The 25,129-nt window shown below is 45.8% G+C and overlaps 1 protein-coding gene across 8 annotated transcripts in view; it reads right to left on the bottom strand.

The window, feature by feature from the left end:
- The window catches only part of LOC142557411 (venom factor-like), a 143,147-nt gene that overhangs the window by 12,582 nt on the left and 105,436 nt on the right, over positions 1–25,129 (bottom strand). For 7 of the 8 annotated variants that reach the window (XM_075669223.1, XM_075669224.1, XM_075669227.1 and 4 more), the window contains 9 exons: positions 22,573–22,722; positions 20,911–21,021; positions 19,503–19,599; positions 16,205–16,243; positions 13,490–13,547; positions 10,528–10,615; positions 9,232–9,303; positions 7,748–7,853; positions 6,005–6,094 (listed from right to left, as the gene is read on the bottom strand). In XM_075669223.1, coding sequence (XP_075525338.1) covers positions 6,005–6,094; positions 7,748–7,853; positions 9,232–9,303; positions 10,528–10,615; positions 13,490–13,547; positions 16,205–16,243; positions 19,503–19,599; positions 20,911–21,021; positions 22,573–22,722 — 811 coding nt within the window. Of the gene's footprint in view, positions 1–6,004; positions 6,095–7,747; positions 7,854–9,231; positions 9,304–10,527; positions 10,616–13,489; positions 13,548–16,204; positions 16,244–19,502; positions 19,600–20,910; positions 21,022–22,572; positions 22,723–25,129 lie in introns of those variants that run through there. The other variant, XM_075669230.1, reaches the window with a different exon arrangement.

Genomic DNA, 25,129 nt, shown 5'->3' with positions numbered 1-25,129 from the left:
GTTGTGCTGGTAAAAAAGAAGGATGGCTCATGGCGCTTTTGCGTGGATTATCGGCACCTTAACAGGGTTACCAAAAAGGACCTGTATCCCCTACCTCGGATTGACGACGCTCTTGAGTGCCTCCACGGTGCTCGCTATTTCTCCTCTATTGACCTTCGCTCCGACTATTGGCAGATTGCCGTGGACGATCTCGACAGCGAGAAGACTGCCTTTGTAACACCCGACGGTCTTTATCAATTCAAAGTGATGCCGTTCGGTCTATGTAACGCTCCTGCCACTTTCGAACGCATGATGGACTCCCTTCTTCACGGTTTCAAATGGTCCACGTGCCTGTGCTACTTGGACGACGTTATAGTATTCTCCCCAACATTCGCTACGCACCTCGAGTGCCTCTCAGCAGTCCTGGACGTTTTTCGGCGAGCCGGTCTGCAACTCAACGCATCGAAGTGCCAATTCGGCCGTCGCCAGATTACCGTTCTTAGACATCTCGTTGACGCGAACGGAGTGCAACCGGACCCAGGCAAGATCCATGCTCTTACGCACTTCCCTGTTCCAAACTGTTTCAAGGATGTGCGCAGCTTCATCGGCCTTTGCTCGTACTTCCGCCGTTTCGTGAAAATTTTCGCGGCCATATCACGACCACTAACCGAGCTTTTGAAAAAAGACGCCCCTTTCCAGTGGGGCGATAACGAGGCCTCTGCCTTCTCGCTTCTAATCGACCTTCTCACAACGCCTCCCGTTCTGGCCCATTTCGATCCTTCTGCGCCTACCGAAGTCCGTACTGATGCCAGCGGTCACGGAATTGGCGCAGTACTGGCACAACGCCAGCGTGGCCACGACCGTGTTATCGCTTACGCCAGCAACTTATCGCTATCGCTGTTATCGCTATCGCCCGCGGAGCGCAACTATTCCATCACTGAGCGTGAGCGTCAGACACACGCGCTTTGTTGGTTATGCTCATTGAAATACCCTTAAGGAATACTTGGTCGCTGGGCCTTACGCCTCCAAGAATATTCGTTCGCTGTCACCTACAAATCTGGCCGACTACACAAGGACGCTGACTGCCTGTCTCGCTACCCGGTAGACGAGCCTGACGACGCCGACAGTAGTACCGCCGACGGCATTTTCTCTGTGCCTGCCTTCGCTAACATCGCCTATGGGCAGTACCGAGACCTATCGCTGCGAGTACTCATCGAGCGTCTGCGCTCAACACCTACCGACGCATCCGTTCGCCGATATGTCCTGCAGGGCGGCATTCTGTACCGAAGGAACTTCCTCCCTGATGGCCCTGATCTTTTTCTTGTCGTGCCAAAACATCTACGACAGACTGTGCTCTTTGAGATGCATGACGCGCCCACTGCAGGACATCTTGGGGTAACCCGCACGTAGGACGGCGTCCGCCGCCGCTTCTATTGGCCTGGTCTCGCTCGCTACGTCCGACGCTATGTTGCTGCCTGTGATCCCTGCCAGCGTCGGAAAACACCTCAGGTGCTACCTTCCGGTCATCTACAGCCGATCACCATCCCTGTGGAACCGTTCTTTCGTGTTGGATTAGACCTCCTCGGTCCCTTTCCCACGTCATCCTCTGGGAACAAATGGGTAGCCGTCGCAACTTATTACGCCACCCGATACGCTATCACGCGAGCTCTCCCTACCAGTTGCGCCACTGACGTCGCAGGCTTACTTTCTCTTGCGTGACATTATCTTAGTGCATGGCGCCCCGCGACAGCTGCTTACTGACCGTGTTCGTAACTTCCTCTCGAAAGTTATCGCCGACATTGTGCGTCCCTGTTCTATTCAACACAAGCTGACTACCTCATACCATCCTCAGACAAATGACTTGACAGAGCGGTTAGACCGTACTCTTACCGACATGCTGTCCAAGTACGCTTCGAAGGACCACCACGACTGGGACGTTGCCCTTCCTTACGTCACATTTGCTTATAATTCTTCCCGGCACGACACCGCCGGATTTTCTCCATTTTATCAACTCTACGGTCGCGAACCGACCTTGCCCCTTGACACGGTACTTCCTCCTGCTGCGATCTCAACAACCGAGTATGCGCGCGACGCCATCGCCCTCGCCGACCATGCACGCCAGCTTGCCCGTGCTCGACTGACGGACTCGCAAACCACGCAGCAGCGTCAGTATAACGCCCGCCACCGTGACGTACATTTTTCGCCTGGTGCGCAGTCGTGCTCCTGTGGTCGCCCTCTCGTCACGTCGGATTTTCAGAAAAGCTCCTTTCGCGATACACAGGGCCTTAGCGCGTGCTGCGCCAGGTGACGCCTGTGACGTACGAAATTGCTCCTGTGAGCTCAACCTCGTCATCTACTCTGGCATCTAGTGATGTCGTGCACGTCAGTAGGCTCAAGACCTACTACACTGCTTCAGACTCCGGCGTTTAGTCGCTCCGGGACGGCGCTTTTGCCGCCGGGGGTAGTGCTACGGGATAGTATTTCCAATGACGAAGAGCCGAGCAGTACGAAGATGACGATGACGATTAGAAGCTAGCGCGGGCTGTTGCGTCTTGGCCAAGCGCAGCGTATTTTCTTGTAAATATACTCGTACACAGCTTTTCGTCTGCGTCTTCCTCCGTAACAATATCTCACCAACTTTAGGGAGCGCTACCATCTTGGGCTGTTAACAATGGCGGTTCCTAATGGTAACGGGGCGCAAACGGTCGCTTCGTATGCTAACACTGGCGGTTTCTAATGGTAACAGAGCGCAAACGGTCGCTTCGTATGCATGAAGATGATCTCACACAGATGCGTTCGGTGTTTCTCGACCTCGTTCGTTGTTCCTTGACCTTGTTATTTCAACCACAGCGCGGACAAAAGTGAAATATTTTTCTTGTACGTCAAAGATTGCGGCGCTCGCGGACCGCTTACAAGATCGTCTATACGTGTGGTAAAAAATATCGAAAAAAAACGACGCGTGACAGTTGTAGAAAGTGCGAGAATTGGCAAACTAAAAAATACAGCGTTCAGTTAGCAATATTGCATTAGAAGTTGGTTATCGAGGTGCTGCCGGAAACAGCTGGCAATTAGTTAGAAGCAGGTAAAATGAAGTTAAGAAATAACAGTCTACTTTAGGATCTTATTTACCATAAGCAAATGCTATACCAATGTAAGTTACGAAATTATGCATTAGTCTAAACTTACATGCGCTTTGTCAACAATACACCATCCAACAGATACCCTTTACAAAACGGCAATATCAATTTTATTCCAGAGGGACTGAGTTGTAAACTTGAAGACCTCTCAATCGGTCTATTTCAATTTTGTTAGATTGTGGCGATCAAAGATACAGAGGCCTAAATAAGATACCTTTTCAAAGGTCATCGTATTTTTGTAATGAGTTAAACAGCACTGAAATTGCTTCAGTGGTTGTCTAAAGAAAACGTTTCCGCCCTTCAAATGAGTCGAATAGGAAAATCCTGCGGTGAAGCTGCTTTTTTTTCCCTGAAAACTTAACTGCAGCAAAATGCTGAACCGCGTAAAAAGGCGGATTTAATACTGTACGGATAATAGCAGACCGCGTTCAAACTATCAGATGCCGCATACGAGTGGCTGAGTCACAAAAAGCTCGCAAATTTATATGTTTCTGGTGCCAATTACTAAAGAAACGCCGTCATTAACACTTTCTGTAAGCGGCCGAAAAGCCCAGAACGTCTGAGAGCCAGCACGGCTCCTAGGCACGACTTGTGCGAGGCAGGCCCTTGTTCTAGGCCCACACCTGCACTTAGTTTCCGGGCGAAAATTTGAGGAAAATTTTTCACTCAATGTCATGCGCAAACTCGCGTGCTGGTTAATTTGCGCAAGCCGCGCCAAGGGGGCACTATCACGTGTCCGAAAAATCGGTTGGAAACTCCACATGTGTTCTCGGTCGGCCACCAGTGGTTGTAGTTATATGAGTAGCAGGCTGAGAGCATGGTTCGAGGCTTCAGTGAGTAGCCACAAAGCTGCCTCGAGCAAGGCCCACAGACGCACTTAGTTTCCGGGCGAAAATTTGAGGACAATTTTTCACTCAATGTCATGCGCAAACTCGCGTGCTGGTTAATTTGCGCAAGCCGCGCCAAGGGGGCACTATCACGTGTCCGAAAAATCGGTTGGACACTGCACATGTGTTCTCGGTCGGCCACCAGTAGTTGTATCTATATGAGTAGCAGACTGAGAGCATGGTTCGAGGCTTCAGTGAGTAGCCACAAAGCTGCCTCGAGCAAGGCCCACAGACGCACTTCGTTTCCGGGCGAAAATTTGAGGACAATTTTTCACTCAGTGTCATGCGCAAACTGGCGTGCTGGATAATTTGCGCAAGCCGCTAAAAGCTGGCACTATCACGTGTCCGAAAAATCGGTTGGAAACTACAGGTGTTCTCGGTCGGCCACAAGTGGTTGTATTTCTATGAGTAGCAGAATGAGAGCTTGGTTCGAGGCTTCAGTAAGTAGCTACAAAGCTACCTCGTGCAAGGCCCACACCCGCACTTCGTTCCCAGGCGAAATTTTAAGGACAATGTTTCACTCAGTGTCATGCGAAAACTCGCGTGCTGGTTAATTTGCGCAAGCCGCGCCAAGGTGGCACTATCACGTGTCCAAAAAATCAGTTGGAAACTGCACATGTGTTCTCGGTCGGCCACCAGTGGTTGTATTTGTATGAGTAGCGGACAGAGAGCATGGTTCGAGGCTTCAGTGAGTAGCCACAAAGCTGCCCCGTGCAAGGCCCACACCTGCACTTCGTTTTCGGGCGAAAATTCGAGGACAATTTTTCACTCAGTGTGATGCGCAAACTAGCGTGCTGGGTTATTTGCGCAAGCCGCGCCAAGGTGGCACTATCACGTGTCCGAAAAATTGGTTGGAAACTGCACATGTGTTCTCAGTCGGCCACCAGTGGTTGTATGTATATGAATAGCAGACTGAGAGCATGGTTCGAGGCTTCATTGAGTAGCCACAAAGCTGCCTCGTGCAAGGCCCACACCTGCACTTCGTTCCCGGGCGAAATATTAAGCACAATGTTTCCCTCAGTGTCATGCGCAAACTCGCGTGCTGGTTAATTTGCGCAAGCCGCTACAAGCTCGCACTATCACGTGTCCAAAAAGTCGGTTGGAAACTACATGTGTTCTCGGTCGGCCACCAGTGGTTGTATTTATGTGAGTAGCAGACTGAGAGCATGGTTCGAGGCTTCAGTAAGTAGCTACAAAGCTACCTCGTGCAAGGCCCGCACCCCGTAAAAATTTTGAAAAGAAATTGTGAAGATTACACGGTATGTAATTACATTAGTTATAATGTTGCCTTTGCATACGAAATGCTGTCAACTTTCGAATTGCAAAAAAAAAAAACTGCGAACGCTAACATTTTCTGGGTGGTTTTCAGCAGGGACTTCTTTTACTGTAAACCAGGCTACATTAATACTGGCACAGCTCGTCTAGCCATCCTTAATAGGAGACCCGAAACAATTCGATGTCACATTCTCGATTCCTTTTCAAAACAATTTGATCCGTGAAAATTTTGAGAGTTCTGGCCTGTTTTTAAATGTATTACTATTTGCGGGATACCCGGTTTACGAAGACAGAGCAATGCCCTAATGCCCCTAGTTCAGCTGAGGGTTCCTCATTCACCTTCTCACCAACCTGTAAGCAGAGGACGTTCAGCTGTTTTGCTGGTGCCATATTGTGACATTTTTTTAACCAGAACACACACAGCTACTACTGCAACAATCAACGATGCGCTTTATAGCTGACAATATAATACACAGGCAGCAGCATAATGGACTCAGAATTTCTTGAGAACTTTCATTCAACTAGCACGCTCGCGAAACAAAGACTTTTACCACGCGTTGTGGTTAAACCGATCATCATAAGATGTCCCCAGGAGCTGTCTTAGTCTCCGGTGCACCAGTATTTTGTAAGAGGCAATAAATATGCATTTGTCTGATTTGTCTGAAACAAACAACACAATGCATAACTCTCTTTTGCTAGATGGCTAAAACCTGCCACCGTTAGTACCTGTAGCGCATTTGCACATGTTGCCGTCGCAGAAGAGCTTCACCGAAGCGCTCGCTGGCTCTGGTCTGTATGACTGGGTGCAATTGTCGCCTGCATACAAGGAGGAATGCAAACCATGCGTACGAGATGCAGTAGTGAAGATTTTCAACTTTGTTTCAAGCAAGAAATAGAGGGAGAAAATTATTCCGGTCCAACTCGTCTGAGGCCGGCTTCACGGCCTGCAGTGCCCGAACACAATTCCATATGCAGCAAAACTAGAACTCCACCATCTTTATTTCTCTCCACGCAAAATATTTTGTATGTAAAGAAAGGTAACCTTACTTCAGGAAAAATCTAATTATAGTACGGCAGATATAACAATTTGTAGTTGATTCCTCCACTCTCCGGATACGATAACTCGCTCTAGTACATGATAAAGGCTAGAATTTTGTATTTAGGCATGTTTATCCTGAATAAGTCAGGATTTTGAGGTCCCAAAATAAACGTGAGCCAAGTTAAATTATCAGCACTACAGGGGATAAGCACAGAGCTCACGGTACTCAGCTGGACGCGCGTCCCACTCCTCTACTCGCCTCGTTTCACTTGCTCGGCGCCTTGTTTCTTCTGCGCATACATTTAAAGCAAATAACTTTCTTTCGTCCTTTCTGCCGTTCTCGTGGTTGGTCGCTGGTCAGTCTGAGGTTGGTCGGTGGTCTATGTTAGGCTGGCCGGTGGTCCGTCGGTGGTCGTACCCGGCAAGAAAAACGTTCGTTTGTACACTCTCTCTCTCTTGCTCTCTCTCTCACGCTCGCTCCTTCGTTTTCTTGTTGGGGCGTTGCTTCTTTCTGGCTATTTGCTTACCTTGACAATCATCGTCGATGGTTTCGGCACATATATTTTAGCAGGAGTAAGTTCTCGCCCCCTATCCATGGGGGGAAACTATCGCCCGTGCGCAGTTGTTCTCCAGTTTATGAGCAGACCGTTTGTTAAGGGACTTGACCCACGCGCTCCCTACCATTAGCGAAGGAGAGAGGTAATGTTCATAATTATTAACTTCATGCAACTGCGTCTATGGCTTAATGAGTAGAACATCCTGATATTACGCTTGCGCATTTTCGTTCGAATCACAACACCGGCGAATCTGGAACCTAGCCACTACTGACCGCAAAAGAGTTAGTTTGCTGTGGAGCTAGTTGGTACATGATATTTAGAACAAAAAAAAATGACAGACGCAGCAATGATTTGCAGCTTGCCCACACTGTGTCTGCCTGTCTCTATTCTTCTTTTGTATTCTTTTTTTTCTGTTTACTTGTTGGATTTGTGCCAGCTTCGCGCTGCTTACTACTGCTTACCCACAGAAAAACACCTGATAAGGCAGAGGGAAAGAAGGCTGCGCGTTAGTAATTACGAGGCTCTGTGCTTTTGAGTGCGAAGCAGACGTAGTGCTGATAACCGTTAGGAATACACCTTTTCTCCAATACATGCGTTCCGCCAAAGTATTCCACAACGCGTTTATTTCGTTTACAGTGCGTTGACGCTATATGCGATGTGCCGAGACCGCTCTTTGGCTGCCATTCTCTCTGATAAGTGTTTAGCCTTCATTCTTCACTCCACTCTAGGAATATGGTTGCCCATGTAACGAAATCCATCTTTTCACTGTATCACATAGTGTGTGCGAAGGGAGGCACTCAACGCGACGAGTCGTTTCTGACCTGTGCGTGGGATATCACAGTAACCGTCGGGCTATGGTAGACACACACTTACTTTGTCGGTAATAGTCGTACACCTTGACGGTTGAAGTCTGAAGATTTGCTACTGCAAATTCCCTTTCAACCCGAAACTTTAGGCAAGTCGCCGTCGCCGCTTTCACCTACAAAAAAAAAACGCCACGCTGTCACTTAGAAGGCTCCCTCCTCCTGAATCAGGTCTTTTGAAATACCACGGCATTTTCACAGCGCTCAGAACAGGTGTTCTTCACTTTCAGCCAGTAACGTGATATAAATTTATTTACTACAATATGACAACATTGTGTTACCTTGTTTTTTCCTGTAGCGATACCTGGTTGATTTACTTAAGAGTTTCTGATGTATTTTTGCTTCACCACATTGCACTGTGAATTTCCTTCGACGTGCTCAAATGGCCTCATTCAGCGTCAAGAACGTAACGTTTCGTGCTTCGTTAAAAGGGCCGTGAACGAAATTTTTGAGGCTGAATTACGCATCGCATGTTAAGCCATAACACGTTTCTCAGCAGGCTGGCGAAATTTGAGCGCATTCGGCGCGGTAAAAAAAAAAAAGAAAGAAGACACAGTCTCTCCCGAAAGGCGAAGCATTTGTTGCAATGATGCGAAGTAAGGATAGCAGTTTCATCGGCCGCTTAAACTCGTAAACATTCGCTTACCAACTGAAACAACAACCGTGGCGTCACACGCGCACAGGCAAACATAACCAAATCTCACTCGTTGAGCACGCGCACATTCAGTGTCAAAATCCGTTGGATTCAGGAATAGCAGCCGCCGCTGCGAGCGAATTTACCTTCGTGCTGCCTCTAAGCGGTGACGACACTTAGCACACGAAGCAATCAGCCCTCGGCGTATCTAGACTCTGTACTAATCGCAGATAATTTTCCAGATAGCGCGGCGGCGGCGTATGGCCATACGGCCATACGCAGCCGCCGACGGAGTACACAGCGGTGGCGCTGCATTTCGTGACGTCAGACAGCCTATGTCAAACTCGAGGTCGCTGTCCGTAGAAAGGCCTTCGAGGAAGCGATCTAAATTGAAATTTCGAGCTAGAATGCTTACGGAGAGCCCGTTTTTTCCCCCTCATACAACCATATTGAGATCTCTCCTCGCAGTCACAATAGTGAACTGAAAACCGTCGTACGACCATACCATGGCCCCTTTTCACTGTTACTATGGTACTACTGCGTTTTCTTATTTGTATTCCAAACTTCCTTCGTTCTCATCGCCATACTTATTGGAAGTCAGTTGATAAGGCATTGGCCAAATTTTATTGTTATTTGTATTTTCCGGCTTCGAATGTACCGCTTTATTTCTGACTGCTTATATATGTATGTCCTTTGCACTTTCTCTAATGGGAGGTCCCCAGACAGTGTGACCTTGGAACATCCGCCTGTATGTGCGTGGAACATTTATGGGCGAAAGCTTGAATAATCCTGAATACTCCCCCCCCCCCCCTAAAAAAAGATAGCAACTTTTATGTTGGCGTGCACTGTGGGTTGCCTACCGTTTTAAGGTAAAAGATGACGCCGTTCTCCCGTTCTTCGTAAGAGTCTACCCCCGCCGTCTCTTTGGCAACCTGCAACAGACGGGAAAATTAAACAGTCTGCAAGAAAATGCACAGGATATTGATGGCACTCAAGGAGCTTTTTCTACAATGTTTACTCAGTTTTTACATGGGGTCGGTTTATACGCTTCTATTTAAATACCCGAATAAGCCAAAAAGCAAGCTGTTCAAATCGAAAACGAATTCTGCGCACCTGAGCGATATGAGCCGGAACCCCAATTTTTTTTTTTCAATCAAGGGGTAGTTGTGACGCGTAGATTCGGGCTTTAGGTGTCAGCGTGTTCCGAACACAAATGAATTTCTTGTGCGCTTTTATGCAGTTCTAAGCAGCGGGAGTAGAATATTCAAATTATGTGTTCAATAATAGCACTCAATTTTTCGAAAATTTCAAAAATTTGAAATATTGGAACGTTTGAATTGGAATAGTCGGTTGCAAATTTCAGTAATCCGTCCAGCTTGTTCAATAATATTTCATGGCAGAATCTACATCGTCGCTCCTAATAATTACACCTGCTGACTTGAGAAATGTTTCAGGCACATTGGTCACAGCAAATTTCAGGTTGTTGTTAGCCAGCCAGGAGCTATGGCGATATTTCACTTGCCGATACTGAATTCTACGATCTTGAACACTTCGACGTAGCATTACATGTTTTAATGGAATAAAGAAAGTTCCTATTAAGACCATTCATCTCAAAGCTTCAATAGCCTCGAATAAAAATACATTTTTATTCGAATATCTGGCATTTTTTGTATATTTATGTTCGATTAACACTCAATTTTCACCGTTTGCAGCGCTCTACATCTGTGACCCATGGAAGCGCATGGTATATTTCCTAAAATATTCGTATTTACCTAGAAACACACCTAATTGCAATCTGAAAGTCACTTAGAACAATTGTGGGTGTTTTTCGGAAATTACAGCCATGAAAATATTTTCCTTCCCACAAGCATTCCCCCAGCTGCATTACAGCAGCGCAACTATTTGCCTCTCTACATAGCTAAACGTCCACGAGAAGCACAGATTCACAAAGTCTGTTCACCCGAAGAAAACTGCTTATTTGTATGTGGGAAATGTCCAACTAATCTCAAGAAAAACGACACGAACAAAAATGCCTCAGCCATCGCATCTCATAGTGAAGTCACTCCTGGATCGTAGACTTCTTGTGTAATGAGCAGCTGTACTGCTTGCTGCTAGGAAAATATTTATGCTGTAAGAACAGGCGAACGGTTGCTTACTTTGTTCAAGTCATTCTTAATCGGCCTGAAGCCAGTGAAGATTCCAACGTCCACAATAGCCATGTTTGATTCATTTCCGCCCAAGTATCTGCAATCAAGAAATGAACAAAGCTATTTTGAGTGCGTTTCTAATACACGCCAGAAATTATGAAAACAGCGTCCGAAGCCTTAACACTCTAACTGGCAAGATAAGAAAGTTGTGGCTTAGAATTTATTATTGCACCCAAACATTACGTATGAGTGGTGATTGCGACTGCATTTATGTCCAATTGAACACCGCTGGGCGGTCCTTCGAGTTTCGGACAGTGAGTAATGTACCGCAGCGGTATGTGTTACCGGAGCCAGCAAGCAGTAGCAGCCTGCGGTACCAACGCCGCATGCCCCCTACGTCGTGCGCGACGGGAAACCGAGGAAGCAGCAGCAGCCACAAAGGCCGGAAGGAGATAGTGGTACGTGCGGCCCGAGCCAGAGAGCAGCACCAGCCTGCGGTGCTGGCCTGGACACCGCGCGGCGGCTTCCGAGAGCGAGAGCGAGGGTGACGTGGCGTCGCGGGGATGCCCTCTCCCTTCACGCAACGCCTGGCGCGCTAAGACAACAGGAGGTGTTCCTTTCGTCCACGTTGCTCCGTAGAGGCGCGCTCATGACGTGACGTGACGTCACAGCCAAGGTGATTGTAGGTGCCGCCTTGCTGCTACAGATTACAGACACCGGCTTTTTCACTCAATGGGGCATTTGACGCATTAGCATAAAAATAATTGCTCGCTTAAACAAATGAAACAATTTTCGCAGTGCCGAGACTATTACCACCACTTGCGCTAAGAAGAAACTGACGGGGGGAAGAAGCCGGGGGGTGGGAGGGGGGGTTGTTATCGAAGCATCTGATGTTGCTCACGGTCAAAGTTTTTCTGAATTCCAATGTTGAGCGGGTGGATGACGAAAGACAAATTTAAAGGCAATACTCATGTTTTCATTTGTCTAGCTTTCGGATATGTTTTTACAAGGTCGACATTATTGTTCAGCTGCCAGTTAAAGGTCTAAGGACGAAAGAAATACTTCTGAAGTCTACAATGCAATCATGTGCGGATAAAGTAGGAAACATTGAGGCGTTTTCATTGTGCAGGACGAACTACACACACTTCTTGACCGTTGCAATTAAGGTAACAAATAATACCTTAGTAATGAAACAACCTTCTTAATCGATGAACTGCCGATACATAAGCAGTGAGCCAGTAGAAGTATGCACTTGTATCACTGATAAAGAAATATTAGGCACCGCTTCAAATTTGCCCGTACCATGTACTAATCAATGCACTCACGCCTAAAGCGTGTAATCCAACCGGTCGTATTAGCACAGCTATAACCTGACAAAGAAAGAAGTACACCGACCAAGAAAAACTTGTTTAACATAGAAGACGTTTCGGCTTCTATAGAGAAGCCTTGTTTAGAAGTGGGCGAGAAAGGTTGAAATGCCTGTTTAAATAGGTTTTAGCAAGTGGTACAAGCAACGCGCGTAAGATGGGGTGAAGGTTCCTTCATTTCGATTGAGTTTGTGTACTGTAGATTGTGTCTCGAGAGACTCCAGGTGCAGGCGTGGCTTCCAGTTTCTTTCCTGGCCGACTAGACTAGACTTCATCCAGTCAATATTGTCCGTAGTCATTGCTGCGTGTCTTTTAAAGAAGTTTTATTTTGTCGGTGTACGTTTTTCATTGTCATGTCTCATTCCGACAAGACGGGCTTCCGTAGAACTCTCGATTACAGAGCTATAATCTGCATACGATTCGGTTCTCGGCCCCGCCTTGTCTCAAAACCATCGTAATCTTCGAACATCGAAGTGATTGTTCTTACAAAAGTTGTAATAATTCTATTGATTTGTGTTAACTTTTTTTGCCTTCAATACAACTTTTGTTGAGATGCAAGAAAATACGCCATGAGGGTTCTCGTGGATATACAACTATCGCGGTAGGTCCAAAATGACCCGTAGTGAACTTTAGCGTCTATACAGATGACGAAGGACTAAGTGTACTTGAAAAAAGAATACACCATCCAAAAACACAAGCTGGAGACAGTTTTGTAGCCTATGTGATTTAACGGTGAATCAATACGGACACGCCCGACTCTCAGTACTTTGGAGGTTGCTACTGGACTTGATCATGTAAACTTGATGCGTGTCTATACCTGGTGTCCACATCAGCCGCCAGCTAATTTTGTCCAAAATAATTGCTTCCCCACATTTCTTGCATCTTCAGGATCTTGAAAAGCTTATAGCTGTAGATCGGATTAAGAATTCTTAATTCTACAACGAGTTTTGTCACATGTACAGAATGTGGACCGCGTGCGACGGCTCTGTAGAGATCCAGAGAAAACACGGGGAAGGCGTGAGATGGAAATTCAATACCATGAGCAAAACAACAACTGCTTTTACCTTGTCGTAGTTTTGCTCACACTCTACAGAGACATAATTTATGAGGAAATCAACTATTTCACGGTCAGCATACTTGGAAAGCACCTGCCGAGCCACTTGATAAATATGCCTCATGTGAAATAAGGTGAACCCGTTACATGACAATGTACGTATTAACATTCAGAGCCCAGCCGTCTACCTTACAATTTGTTTTACTAAGACACTTTAAAAATATTCAAATTTACAGCGAAATTCCAATTAAAGGTGTTTTAGGTGTGTGCGACATGGTATAAGCATTACTTTCACCGATGTTTCTGCATTTGAACTGTCCAGAACTGTAGCACACGCGGGGCTTAAAGCCGATTTATGCCTCAAGATATGTTATGTTATCAAAGAAACAAGAACAAAATAATTATTACGAGAGCAAGGAACATCTAAAAGTAGAATAGATAGTTTAACCCTAAAAGAAAATCTGGTTTGCTGCCCGACATGTAGGAACGGGGGAGGGAGATAGACAAGAAAATAGACAAAAAGCACAGGCGAAGTGAATGCAATAATTACCTGGTGCACACTTTTATCTGATATGTAGGCTCTTGATCAGGCTTGTTTCTTGGCTTTCCTGAAAAAATAAAGTAAGTAAATAAGAGGCCCTAACTCACTTTCCATTATTCACTGTTCAGCGAATAAGGCAAGCGGAACAATATGCAACATGGATGTGTTAAGCACGTCACTTTTAACAAAAATCCTAAATATTCGTCCGAAGTGTCTCGCGAGTTTAGTTTTGAGTATGTGATAAGATTGCTTCCAACTCCAAAAGTACGACTTATACCAGTGACTAAGCAAACGTTGCTTCCATGAAATTAGTTGACAAAATGTAGCTGCAGCATACACAAAGGGTAGACCCCTTGGAATTCCAATTGTCAAGCTGGTTTTCCCACAGTGCGCAAGTTCTCGATGTAAACCCTTTTAGCGGAGCAGCTTGCTCTAGACGAACGAGATGGCGCTTACGGTGGCGGGCCGCACATTGCCTCATCCAAAGCGCACAAATACGAAACCATGTAAAAATTGAAATTCTTGTTTCATTTAGTTCATAGTAATAGGTTAGACATATCGCAGATACTTTCTTTCTCTGCAGGATACGCCACAAGGCCGAAACACGCCTTGACAATTACTCCTTTCTCCACCCGAAATAACGCAGTTAAGTATACGTTTTTACCTAGGACAATAAGTGAATGGAATAAACTTCTTAATGGAGTGGTTTCACAAACATCCTTAAACTATTTTGCTGTACAATTCCAGCAGTGAATTGTCTCGCATATCGAGCCATGCTTATTATACGTTTGGTTTGTATTGCATTGCCAAAATGTGTTCTTTCCTTCCCTGTATTCTGTTGTTGTTGTTTTGGTGGCTTGTCAATTTGCAAAACCCATCTAATGCAACTCCACTAAGCTAAAATCCCAAGTTTGGGTTGCAGTGTGTAAAAATAAAAATAAAAATAGATATTACTGCTTCTGCCCTGCTACTGTGCGATAAGCCGTGGGAAGTGCAACAGGGTGTTCGCTAGCACATATGTGCTCCATTCATGGTGCAAAATGTGGAGCGGTAGAGGGAAGACATGTGTAGTTGTTCGCTGCCAAAATAGCGACTGGCATATTAAGGAATGAAATTCATCTGTGTGGCCAAGTTGACGGACCACTCCTACCCAAGGACTGCCTGTATTGCCGCACCTTCACGATGGACGACTCTCCTCGAAGATAAAAAAATTTACTCATCCGTGAATGTTCCATTGCTAACCTCCAAAAAAGGATTTAAACCACAGAACGTCGGCTAGAGTGAGTACCACTCGCTACACAGTGACAAAGGGAATAGCACCGCTTCCTGGAATAATAATATTCACCGCACGTTATCTACACACATCCACCCCAATTCATATGCGAACTTACGCCCACTGTATCACCAAGCATCAAGGATAAATGAATGGGCACACTCTTTAATCAATGCACCCATGATGGATGACGGCGACTACACTGACAGCTCACTGAACATAGTAAGCGAGTGACCATAGTGATAATACGCTTTTGCTACAGGCTATTACAAAGTAGAGAAGATCTACGTTCCAGGCCTTGGGTGCTGCAAGAACAAATCTGTCGCAACTGACCACATGAGCGCGCAATTACGCAGAACATAAACAGCCCGACAGTGACCACGCCGAGGTACCTTACTGAGTCAGAAACGTGACTAGCCGCTGCCTCAGAGTGTTAACCAAATAAATTGCGAAGAGCAAAACACACTGATCCCGAGTTAGTTAATAAGCGGTAAATTTGGAAAGCTTGGAATACATTTCTTGTGCCCCTTTTAGTACAAGAACCGTATACGTTTCTTGTGCCATTTTTTGACAAGGCGTAATGAGCTCGGAAAGCGCTCACATGTCTTCCGATATCTATGCCCAGAGCTTAGTTAACTAATATAACTGACGACGATTACAATCACTGCCTTCCAAAATGTAATCGATTACAGCGTCCAATCACTAGCGCCACTAAAGCATTTGAGCCGATTACTAAAACATATCTGATTACTTTTATGCTACTTTCCTTGCAACTTTCTTGTCAACAGATAACACTGCAAAAGTAAAGTAAATAGAACAAGCCGGCGGCCAAAGCATGGAAACAGAAAAAAATTCCAAATCAAATTTGGGGATATAACGGCCCGAAACAGCAATGCAGCTACGTGGCAGGAAGTATCGGAGCAAAATTCGTATTACATTCGACAACCGCTGGTTGGATAACGTGCACCCAAAGCATGGTCCACACGCGTTTCAACATTGCACCTACGCCAGAATGCAGCCGCTAGGGACCACACTCGAACCCGCAACCTAGGGATCAGCAGCCCAACTGCGTAGCTATTTGAGACACCGCGCAAGGCGTTAGAAACCGATTGTCAAAAAAAATTATGATTAGATCCAGGATTACTGTGATCAAACAACATTGAGTAACCAGAGCCATTTTTATAGTGAATACAGGCAGTTCATGTCAGGATCAGACGGGTCTAGCTTTTATTTATTCATTCCTTCCATCAATTGCTCCTAACGGCAAAAGAAGCTTCCAGTGGCGCAAGTTTTGAATACGAATGCATTCCTTATGCTTGCCGCTAACTAAAACGACTGATTTCATTGTACGTGCATTCCAGAGTGTGCTACAGTCACTATGGGCTAATTAAGACAAAAACAGAACGTCAGGAAGTGGCCGTGATCGCAATGCGCTCGTTTTTTTTTCTCACCCTGTGCTCGCCCAACACGATGCCTGGATTCAAGGTGCGCTGAAACAATCGCAAATGGCGCATTAATTTAGAAATTCGGAGTTGGATAACAAACACACATGGGTAAGTAACAAAAACGACAGTTGCGATTGATAAAAGCAATCCATATCAATCGTTAAAGCTTTTCCCACTTTTCTTTTTACGAGCACACATGCAGGACTTACGAAACACGTCGTCAATGTTCTTTTTTTCTGCGCCTTTAAGAAACGGGGAAATATAAAGCTATCCCATTTGGACTAAATCGTTAATGAAGAAAGTGCATTATTATAAGGACACCATAAAATCAAGGATCTGGCAGAAAGACAAAAAAGAAACCGTCTGCTCTAGCAAAAGCACAATTGTAAAATTGAGTCGCCGACCCAGTGTTTTGTTACACGGTCAGTGACCCAATTCTTTAGTCATAAAGAAACATATTTCACTTGCTTACTGCAACACGTACACGAATGCAAGCTGGTGCAGAAGTTTAAAGAAACACTGAAGAATGCTATTAGAATAACGGCCAACTATGCAGAAATTTTCGTAAGTTTTACAAATTTGAGCTCGTTTTACAATTTTGCGAATGTTACATCATGTTTTACGAAATATAAGTTTCCTTAACAAAGACATTTGGGTTGTAAGCCCCCGATACCCTCCCGTAGAAGTCTTCCGATGCATGGTGAAAGATTGTACGAAGAGGGATACTTCGAGTAAGCTTATGCAGACAAGTTACTGAAGCACCCAGTCGCAAAAGAAGTCACTGTCATACGAAAACAATGCGTTGCTTTTAACTATTTGCTGTGCCATGTTTGTCGTTGCTTGTGCGCTGCATCACAAGATAAATCATCTATCTTTAATGAGGCGTGTATGTATCCCCGAAATTCCTCTCTCGCTCTTCTCACTCCTACCCCCCTCCCCCGCCTGCTTGCGAGCGAGATTTTTTTGAATTTCAAAGCTCAAAGGTTGGCCGGTATGTTATTAGGGTAGGCTGCATCCGTAAACTATGCAGTGCCTAGCATTACGATGACGGTAAGCTCGGTAAGCCTCAACGGACGCAAAATTGAACACGTCTCGTTGCGGAGCAAAGCTTTTTGCCCCTGCTCACAGCGACGTGATGTAGTTTGATGGCGTCTACTTGTGCCAATTGTTCGTCAGTAAAGAAGCGTTACGCTGCGTGATAAAAAGAGGTAAGACTAAACCCAGCAAGTTTCCACATAATTTTTTTTCCAAACAAAAACGGCCTGAAAATTACGAATTTGAAGTTTCGAAAAGGAACAGTGCTAACAGAACGAGAAGAAAGGAGGTTAACCGAGGGGCCCGATTTTTTATTAATAATATCATAAGAAACCAACAAAAAAAGATACCAAGGACAACACAGGGGAAATTATTGTACCTACTAATTGAAATAAACAACTTATAGATTAATGGAATTGAAAGTGGATGCAAAAAACAACTTGCCGAAAGTGGGGACGATCCCACGTCTCCCCATTACGTCTCCCCATTACCAGACTAGCCACGGTAGCTCAATTGGTACAGCACTACACGCCTAATGTGGAGACGTGGGATCGTTCCCAACATGCGGCAGGTTGTTTTAAAACGAAAGCTTTACTGGCCGCGAACTTGCAATTTCGCCATGGCGTTGCTCCGAGGAGGCACATGACATCACAACGTGCGCCTCGCCGCGGATATTTCTTTCTCTCTTGCTCCCTAGTTACTACTGCGCATGCGCCACTAGTAGCACCGAGCCACAGGTGTTCGGCCGCTGCGCAGCGCCGCACCTTGCCACCTTGCCGCCACCGCCGTCTGGTATGACGTTAACCCGCGTTCCTCGTCGTTGCGCTCGCCTCCGCTCGCTTTGCCAGCTACGTCTCATGCCTGATAACATGTCGGCGAATTCAAAAGGAGGGCTCGGGTGCGCCGCCACCACAGTTGAGGCGGCAGTATGGACGGCGACAATTCCGATAAGCAGGAGGAGGCAAGGAATCGACGTCGGAACGAGATGAAGAGGAAACTAATCGCCCAGGAAACAGACGAACAGGGCGCCGAACGACTGGCTAAACGCCGCAACATCGCTAGACAACCAGACTAACCTGGACTTGCAATCAAGATTAACCAAGGCTAACCATGGTACGCCTTCGATTTCGATACGTATATCTTGGCATAGCCGAGCTAAGCCACTGCCAATTTATTTTTTCATACACTTTCAATTCTATCAATTTATAATTTCTTCATTTCAATTAGCCGGTACAAGTAATTTCCCCTGCGTTTTCCTTGGTGTCTTTGTTGGCTTCTTTTGATAGCGCTAAACAGAAAAAGACATAGGCAATGAAGAACACGACACAGCGCCATTGTCGTGTTCTTCTTTGCCTATGTTCTTGTATGTTTAGTGGTGCTACTTTTCGAAACATGAATTACCTCCAACTCGCGCAAATTTCCCTTCTAGTGAAATACATTGAACTGAGTAACGTCACACTGAAGTACCGGCGCCCAGGTTTTCACGCTAAAGTTGAAGCGGGAACTTTTTTAGAGCGCAGCTCTTAGACACCCGTTCCTTCGGCGAGCGTCGGCGTCCTCGGCGTAACCGGGCGAACGAGCACAGCGGAGGATGAAAGAGCGGACGCGGAGCAGAGCGGTGGATGAAATACGGCGATAGCGAAGACAGCGCGAAGAGGAAAGCGGAGGAGGAGGGTAAGGCGAAAACGTGAGAACAAAGCATAGGTGCCTCGAAAGACGGGCTTTGCCGCGGACGATGGCTGCGAAATAGCACCAGAGTAGCGTGCGTCGTCTCTACGGAAACAAAGCGCTGCATGAGCGGAGGTCTGTCTGCGACGGCTGCTGTGAACCGCGCCCAGGCGTCACCCACGCGCCGCCTCGCGATCTCCGCATTAGCGAGGTAGTAGGGCCCCATTTCGCTCTTTTTGCAACGTGCCGCACGAGAGAGATTGCCCGCACCATCCAATATATCGCGAAATGAAAACACGCATACAACTGCTTCAAATTTCGCATTAGGTAGTATAGTAATAGTCAGTTAAGTTTTTCCTTCATTTTGTCCACTAATATTGAACCGTTCGTTCAAAAAAAAATTGCTTTTTCCTAGAAGTGTTCTACCGGCCCAGACTGACTTGCCACTGCTGTTGTGTGTTCATGCCTAAGTAAAGGTGACGAAAGATTAAGAAGCAACTATTTCCTGTATATAACACGACGTAAGCTAATTGAAGTGGGCCGAGGCCACTTCATGTGCATGTGAATAAGAGAATCGATACGAGTTTTGAATTGTGCTTACACTCCTGTACACCAATCTTTTGTAGTAGGTCTACGGGAAGCTTTCCAGGACCTCCTCCGCTTTCACTGTATATTTCGGCTGCAACAGAAAGAGCAAACTGCAAGAAAAAATGTTTATCTATGTAAACACGGCTTCCACAGGTAAAGGTTGAGTAAAAAACTGACAGATTAGAGCTTTATCTTACTAAACTTTGAGGAGATCAGTTTTTTTAAACATACGTAGGCAATGGGGTTGTGCGCGCATCCATGTACATTGTGAATTGCTGCAGTTATAACACAATCCTTCATCGAGCATTTTTATCTGCAAAGTCACAAAGCCATTTGAATCCACTTCCACGCAATTCCTATAATTTCCACACTGAATGAACTGCCACACTTGTAGCTGCCATAGGATGAATAGATCGATAGATGCATGCTATGAGCGTCCCTTTGAAACGGCGCGGTGGGTTGCGACACCAAGGGGAGGAGAGGGAGTTGCGGTTTGCCCCCATAGGATGGATGCATGGATGTTATGAGCGTCCCCTTTGTAACGGGGCGGTGGGTTGCGCCACGAAGCACTTGCTATTATACTGCCTAGTACCCTACCCAGGTTAAACAATATAAAAAAAAAACACTATAAACACCCACAACCAAATCATCTGATCCCCTATTGTGAACTGTGCTTTTATACGTCTGCGTTTTTTTCTCGTTTCCCTATGTTTCTTCCACCATTCCTCCAAACCCCTCTTGCTAATCCCTATTGCCGACATGTTTACTTTTCCACTGCTCTCGCGGAACCCAAGGGCTTCAAGGAGGCCAGTGGTGCCTAAATCGACCGCTGGGTAGACGATGGATGGCCCCTGGCCCCGGAGTTCCCTCTGGCCAATTCTGCGGAAAACCGTGGGTACCTGGATGACAAGTTTAGAAACTTGCGTAGCCAGAAATTTTTGCCCACTGTTGGCGCGTTTGTAAATTAGGTTTTTCCTCCCTCCCCTCCTCACATAAAGGTGCTTGAGCTTCGAGGAGATTTAAGGGAATTCAAGGGAATCGTAATGAGTTTATTTCATGAAATCTGCCACACTCCCATAACAGGTTAAACCTTTTGGGGTGTATCATCATCCCACAAGAGTAATCGCCACCTTCCTTATATGACTTTTCCTTTAACATGGTGCACGCGGTACTTCCAGGTCCCAAACGGCATGCGCGTTATCATCGTGACATAGTATTTTGAACAGGAAAGTAGCGAGCACCGAGCTTTCAACAAGGGAAACGCAAGGAAGGCATATAATTAATATTAGCGTGGGAAAAAGATACACCCCCAAATGATGTGAGCTGTTCGGAAGTCTATAAACTATTAACAGGGTATTGGCGATATACAGTCATACAGTCGATCAATTAAGACGGGGGAAAGGGGGGAGGGAATTACATACCTTGCAGCCTTGTTGGGGTGGGGCCAGAATGTTGTATCTCAGCCTCACATTCAGTGCTGCCGTGCCCATTCCAGATGCGTTAACGACAATTTTTCCTCTGGCGTCGACGATCTGCAAGGGTGCGTGTTACTTTTCGTAGTTTCCGGCAGTTTATGTAGGGCAAGCGCTTCTCGAGCTTGAAGCAGTATTTTCGGTCAATCGAAGTTCGAGAAACATTCAATCTTCTATAGACGTCACATCTCTAGAGTGAAGACGGCTTTTTGGCGAGACGGGTTATCCTGTCGATGCACTTAGATGCGACAGGGAAACGACACTGACTGAAGAGCTTGCGACCCTCTGGCTACATCTCCTTGCGCTCAAGGTTTAGCCCGTAAATGAGCACAGAATTTGGCAGTCTACAAAAGTGTTTTATCAAGACCGGGGTGCTTGGTTGGACCTTTTATTTATTTATTTATTTATTTATTTGTTTGTTTATTTATTTATTTATTTCAATATACTATCAGACCCTTACAGGGCCTAGGTAGCAGTTGGTTGCAGTTGTAATGTTCTGTATAACAGTACCATAAGAACAAAACGCATACTGAAAAATCAGGTGCCACGATACAATATGGTATAAGAAACAATATTACAATTTCTAACGGCATTACATGTCACGACAACATTGCAACAGTAAGGCATTTTGAAGCAACATTGCGCCTCCATCTTCGGCACGAACGTCAAGCCCGAATTAGAAGCACTGCAGTCAGACGAGACAAACACTTGCTTGCGCATCGAACAATGTAGCTATGGCTAATTCTTCTTCTAATACATTACAATTATTTCTTTTCAGCGAGTCGGGCTTTAAAACATAAATAATTGGTGTATTGATGTACTACTGCTCATGCCTCGAAATTAGCTGTCATTCATCGTGGACGGATTAGTGACCTATGAAAACGCTTCCAAGCAGGGCATTTGCCGCCCCGATTGAGAAAATTCCGTTGGTTGAAACGATGGCAGCGCTCTGTGCTTTTGTTACACAACTGCTCTTGGTCAACCATGTTATTGTGATGCTACATTATTGCGTACCTATGAAGGTATAGTGGGTCCAGTTAGCTATTATATACTGCAACCCCGTGAATCAAAGCAGCAGGCAACTCAAGGCTTCTGACATAGCAAGCTGCACAAGAGCAACGGTGAAACTTGATTCTTAGCTTGCGTAAAACAATGCTTGGATAACACAGTGCGACAATCGTGGAACGTTGTTTTTGTTTCTTAACAGTGACTTAGAGTATGCCTAGATTAACTCATTAGAGGTTGATGCAGTGCATGTAAAACAAGTTAGTTGTCCATAGAAAGTAATTCTAGTTGCGAGTCTATTGTATTTCTGCAGAGCTGTATCGTCATTATTCTATTCCAACTAGACCTGACACACTCTTTAAGCAACAAAAAGTAAGAAGATTGTAAGTCTCCGTTTGTCAGTTTTAGCGAAGTGGGAGATCATTAAGCCCGATAGAGGGTTTAGTGGGTGTGTTAGTAATAGTGGAAAATGGTATGGCGGGTTGATGCCAAGTCCTATTTTAACAGACAGAGAGTGTAATCGAATTCTGAGCTTACACATTTAAAGAGCTGCAGAGTCTGCGAAGCACATAACCGAGATAAGGCAGGCGTGGTTCTCGTACTTACCATAAACTCTTGCAACAGAGCAGCATTCTCTCGTTTAACGCGGAAGTCCTGAAGAGTATTATCAGCGACGACTACTCCAAAGATGTCAGGGGCGGCATTAGAAATTTGTATGGAGAATTCCGAGAGGGCTTGAAGTGCTACGACGGTGTCCTGAGAGAACGGAAACAACAGTGACTTAGCGATTTGAGAACATCGCAAGAACAACGAGGGGGACAGGGAGAGGAGAAGCCCAGAGAAGCCTGAATAAGATGTCGCAGCGAAATTATACTCGGAGTATCTTCGTTTTGAGCACGTGTTCTCATACAGAAGGCTGAAGCTCAAATGGCAGTGTGCGTACTTCCAATTATGTTTGTGTACACAGAACAAAAAATGCAAGGGTAACGGCATCAACAACGATGCAGACGTCTCATCAACATAAAATATTGAAGAAACGTAGAAGGCAAACAGAATGATAACATTGGAAAAGTTAAGCTTTCCAAATCAAAGTTTTTATTTAACAAATAATGCAAAATGCACATGCTAATGTTTCAAGATTGTTCTAGTCACTATATTTTTAAGAAGGTACCGCACTACGTTATCTAGTGCTCAGGATTACTAACAACTTTATTTGAGTTAAAGATATAACTTACGTAGCAGACAAGGATAACACTAAATTGATTTTTTAAGGCCAGATCTGTAACTTCCCGCTCCTGTGTTAATTTCATTATCATCATCATCATCATCATCATCATCATCATCATCATCATCATCAGCCTAGTTACGCCCACTGCAGGGCAAAGGCCTCTCCCATACTTCTCCAACTACCCCGGTCATGTACTAATGGTGGCCATGTTGTCCCTGCAAACGTCTTAATGTCATCCGCCCACCTAACTTTCTGCCGCCCCCTGCTACGCTTCCCTTCCCTTGGAATCCAGTCCGTAACCCTTAATGACCATCGGTTATCTTCCCTCCTCATTACATGTCCGGCCCATGCCCATTTCTTTTTCTTGATTTCAACTAAGATGTCGTTTACCCGCGTTTGTTGCCTCACCCAATCTGCTCTTTTCTTATCCCTTAACGTTACACCCATCATTCTTCTTTCCATAGCTCGTTGCGTCGTCCTCAATTTCAGCAGAATCCTTTTCGTAAGCCTCCAGGTTTCTGCCCCATATGTGAGTACTGGTAACACACAGCTGTTATACACTTTCCTTTTGAGGGATAGCGGCAACCTGCTGTTCATGATTTGAGAATGCCTGCCAAACGCACCCCAGCCCATTCTTATTCTTCTGGTTATTTCAGTCTCACGATCCGGATCCGTGGTCACTACCTGCCCTAAGTAGATGTATTCCCTTACCACTTCCAGTGCCTCGCTACCTATCGTAAACTGCTGTTCTCTTCCGAGACTGTTAAACATTACTTTAGTTTTCTGCAGATTAATTTTCAGACCTGTCTTGCTATAATTGCTATCTTGCTTTCAGAATCTGTCTTGCTATAATTGATAAATGCACCAACATTATTCCAGACCTGTTCACACAGACTGACATCAAACACTGGTAGTCTAAATGAACATCCTTTTTAGTTATATTTTTTTCAAGAACCGATAAAAAAATTTCCAACTCGAGCAGAAAGAGGGCGCTGAGCCGACAAGACGGGATGCACATGGGCTCCGAAAACTTTCCCTGATTGTGGCGGAAAAAGGCAGTTCTCGAGTCTAGAACTACCACATCTCACACAGGAAGGTCGACGGACTACGAAGATATCGGGATTATCCCAGGTGGGCGATTTTTTGAGCCACAAAGGCAGTTTTAATACACTGCCACGCCGGCGGCCTGGCTAACCCTAACTAGCTGGGTCTACGACGCCACTGTTCCCACCACTTCGGCGGGAACGCCGCCTGTCTCGGGTGCGGTCGGGCCCCCGCTTCGCCACGAGACGCGAGGATGGACGTCGTAGAAGTGGAAGGGGAGACAATTTCCCCGGAAAAATATGACGACCAGGGCTGGATTGCGGCTCACGAACGCCACAGTAACGCCAAGAGACGCCCAGACCTCGATGAACGATCCAAGAACATCGGAGACTCGCCGGTTTCAACGGCGTGGAAAACCACGAACGTACGAATTCTACAGCGACCAATGGCCCCGAGGCAACCGCAGCTACCGGAGGATGACTACAAGGTCGTGATCCGCCCGAGAGGTGGGCTCGACATGGCGCAACAACGCATTGCGTACATAAAGGATGGCGTTCTGCTAGCAGCCGCATTGACACCAGAAAATGCCGGAGAAGATACGCTACGCATCAATCCAAGACAAAACACCATGATCATGAGCACGCCGAAACTGGAGAATGCGAAACGCTACAGCAAAATACGGGAAATCCAACTTGGATCGAACACCTACAGTACGGCCGCTTACATTACTGCGCCGGAGAACACCTCCAAGGGAGTCATACACGGTATACCAGAATACGACACGCCTGAAGACGTTGAAAAAAGCCTGGTGAACTGCAGAAACCCGACTATACTACACGCAAGACGCATGGGACGCACCGATTCGGTTGTGATAGTATTTGAAGGAACGTA

This window comes from Dermacentor variabilis, chromosome 9 (genome assembly GCF_050947875.1).
Source record: "Dermacentor variabilis isolate Ectoservices chromosome 9, ASM5094787v1, whole genome shotgun sequence".
NCBI lineage: Eukaryota > Metazoa > Arthropoda > Arachnida > Ixodida > Ixodidae > Dermacentor > Dermacentor variabilis.
This window is presented reverse-complemented; position numbering and strand designations above follow the sequence as displayed.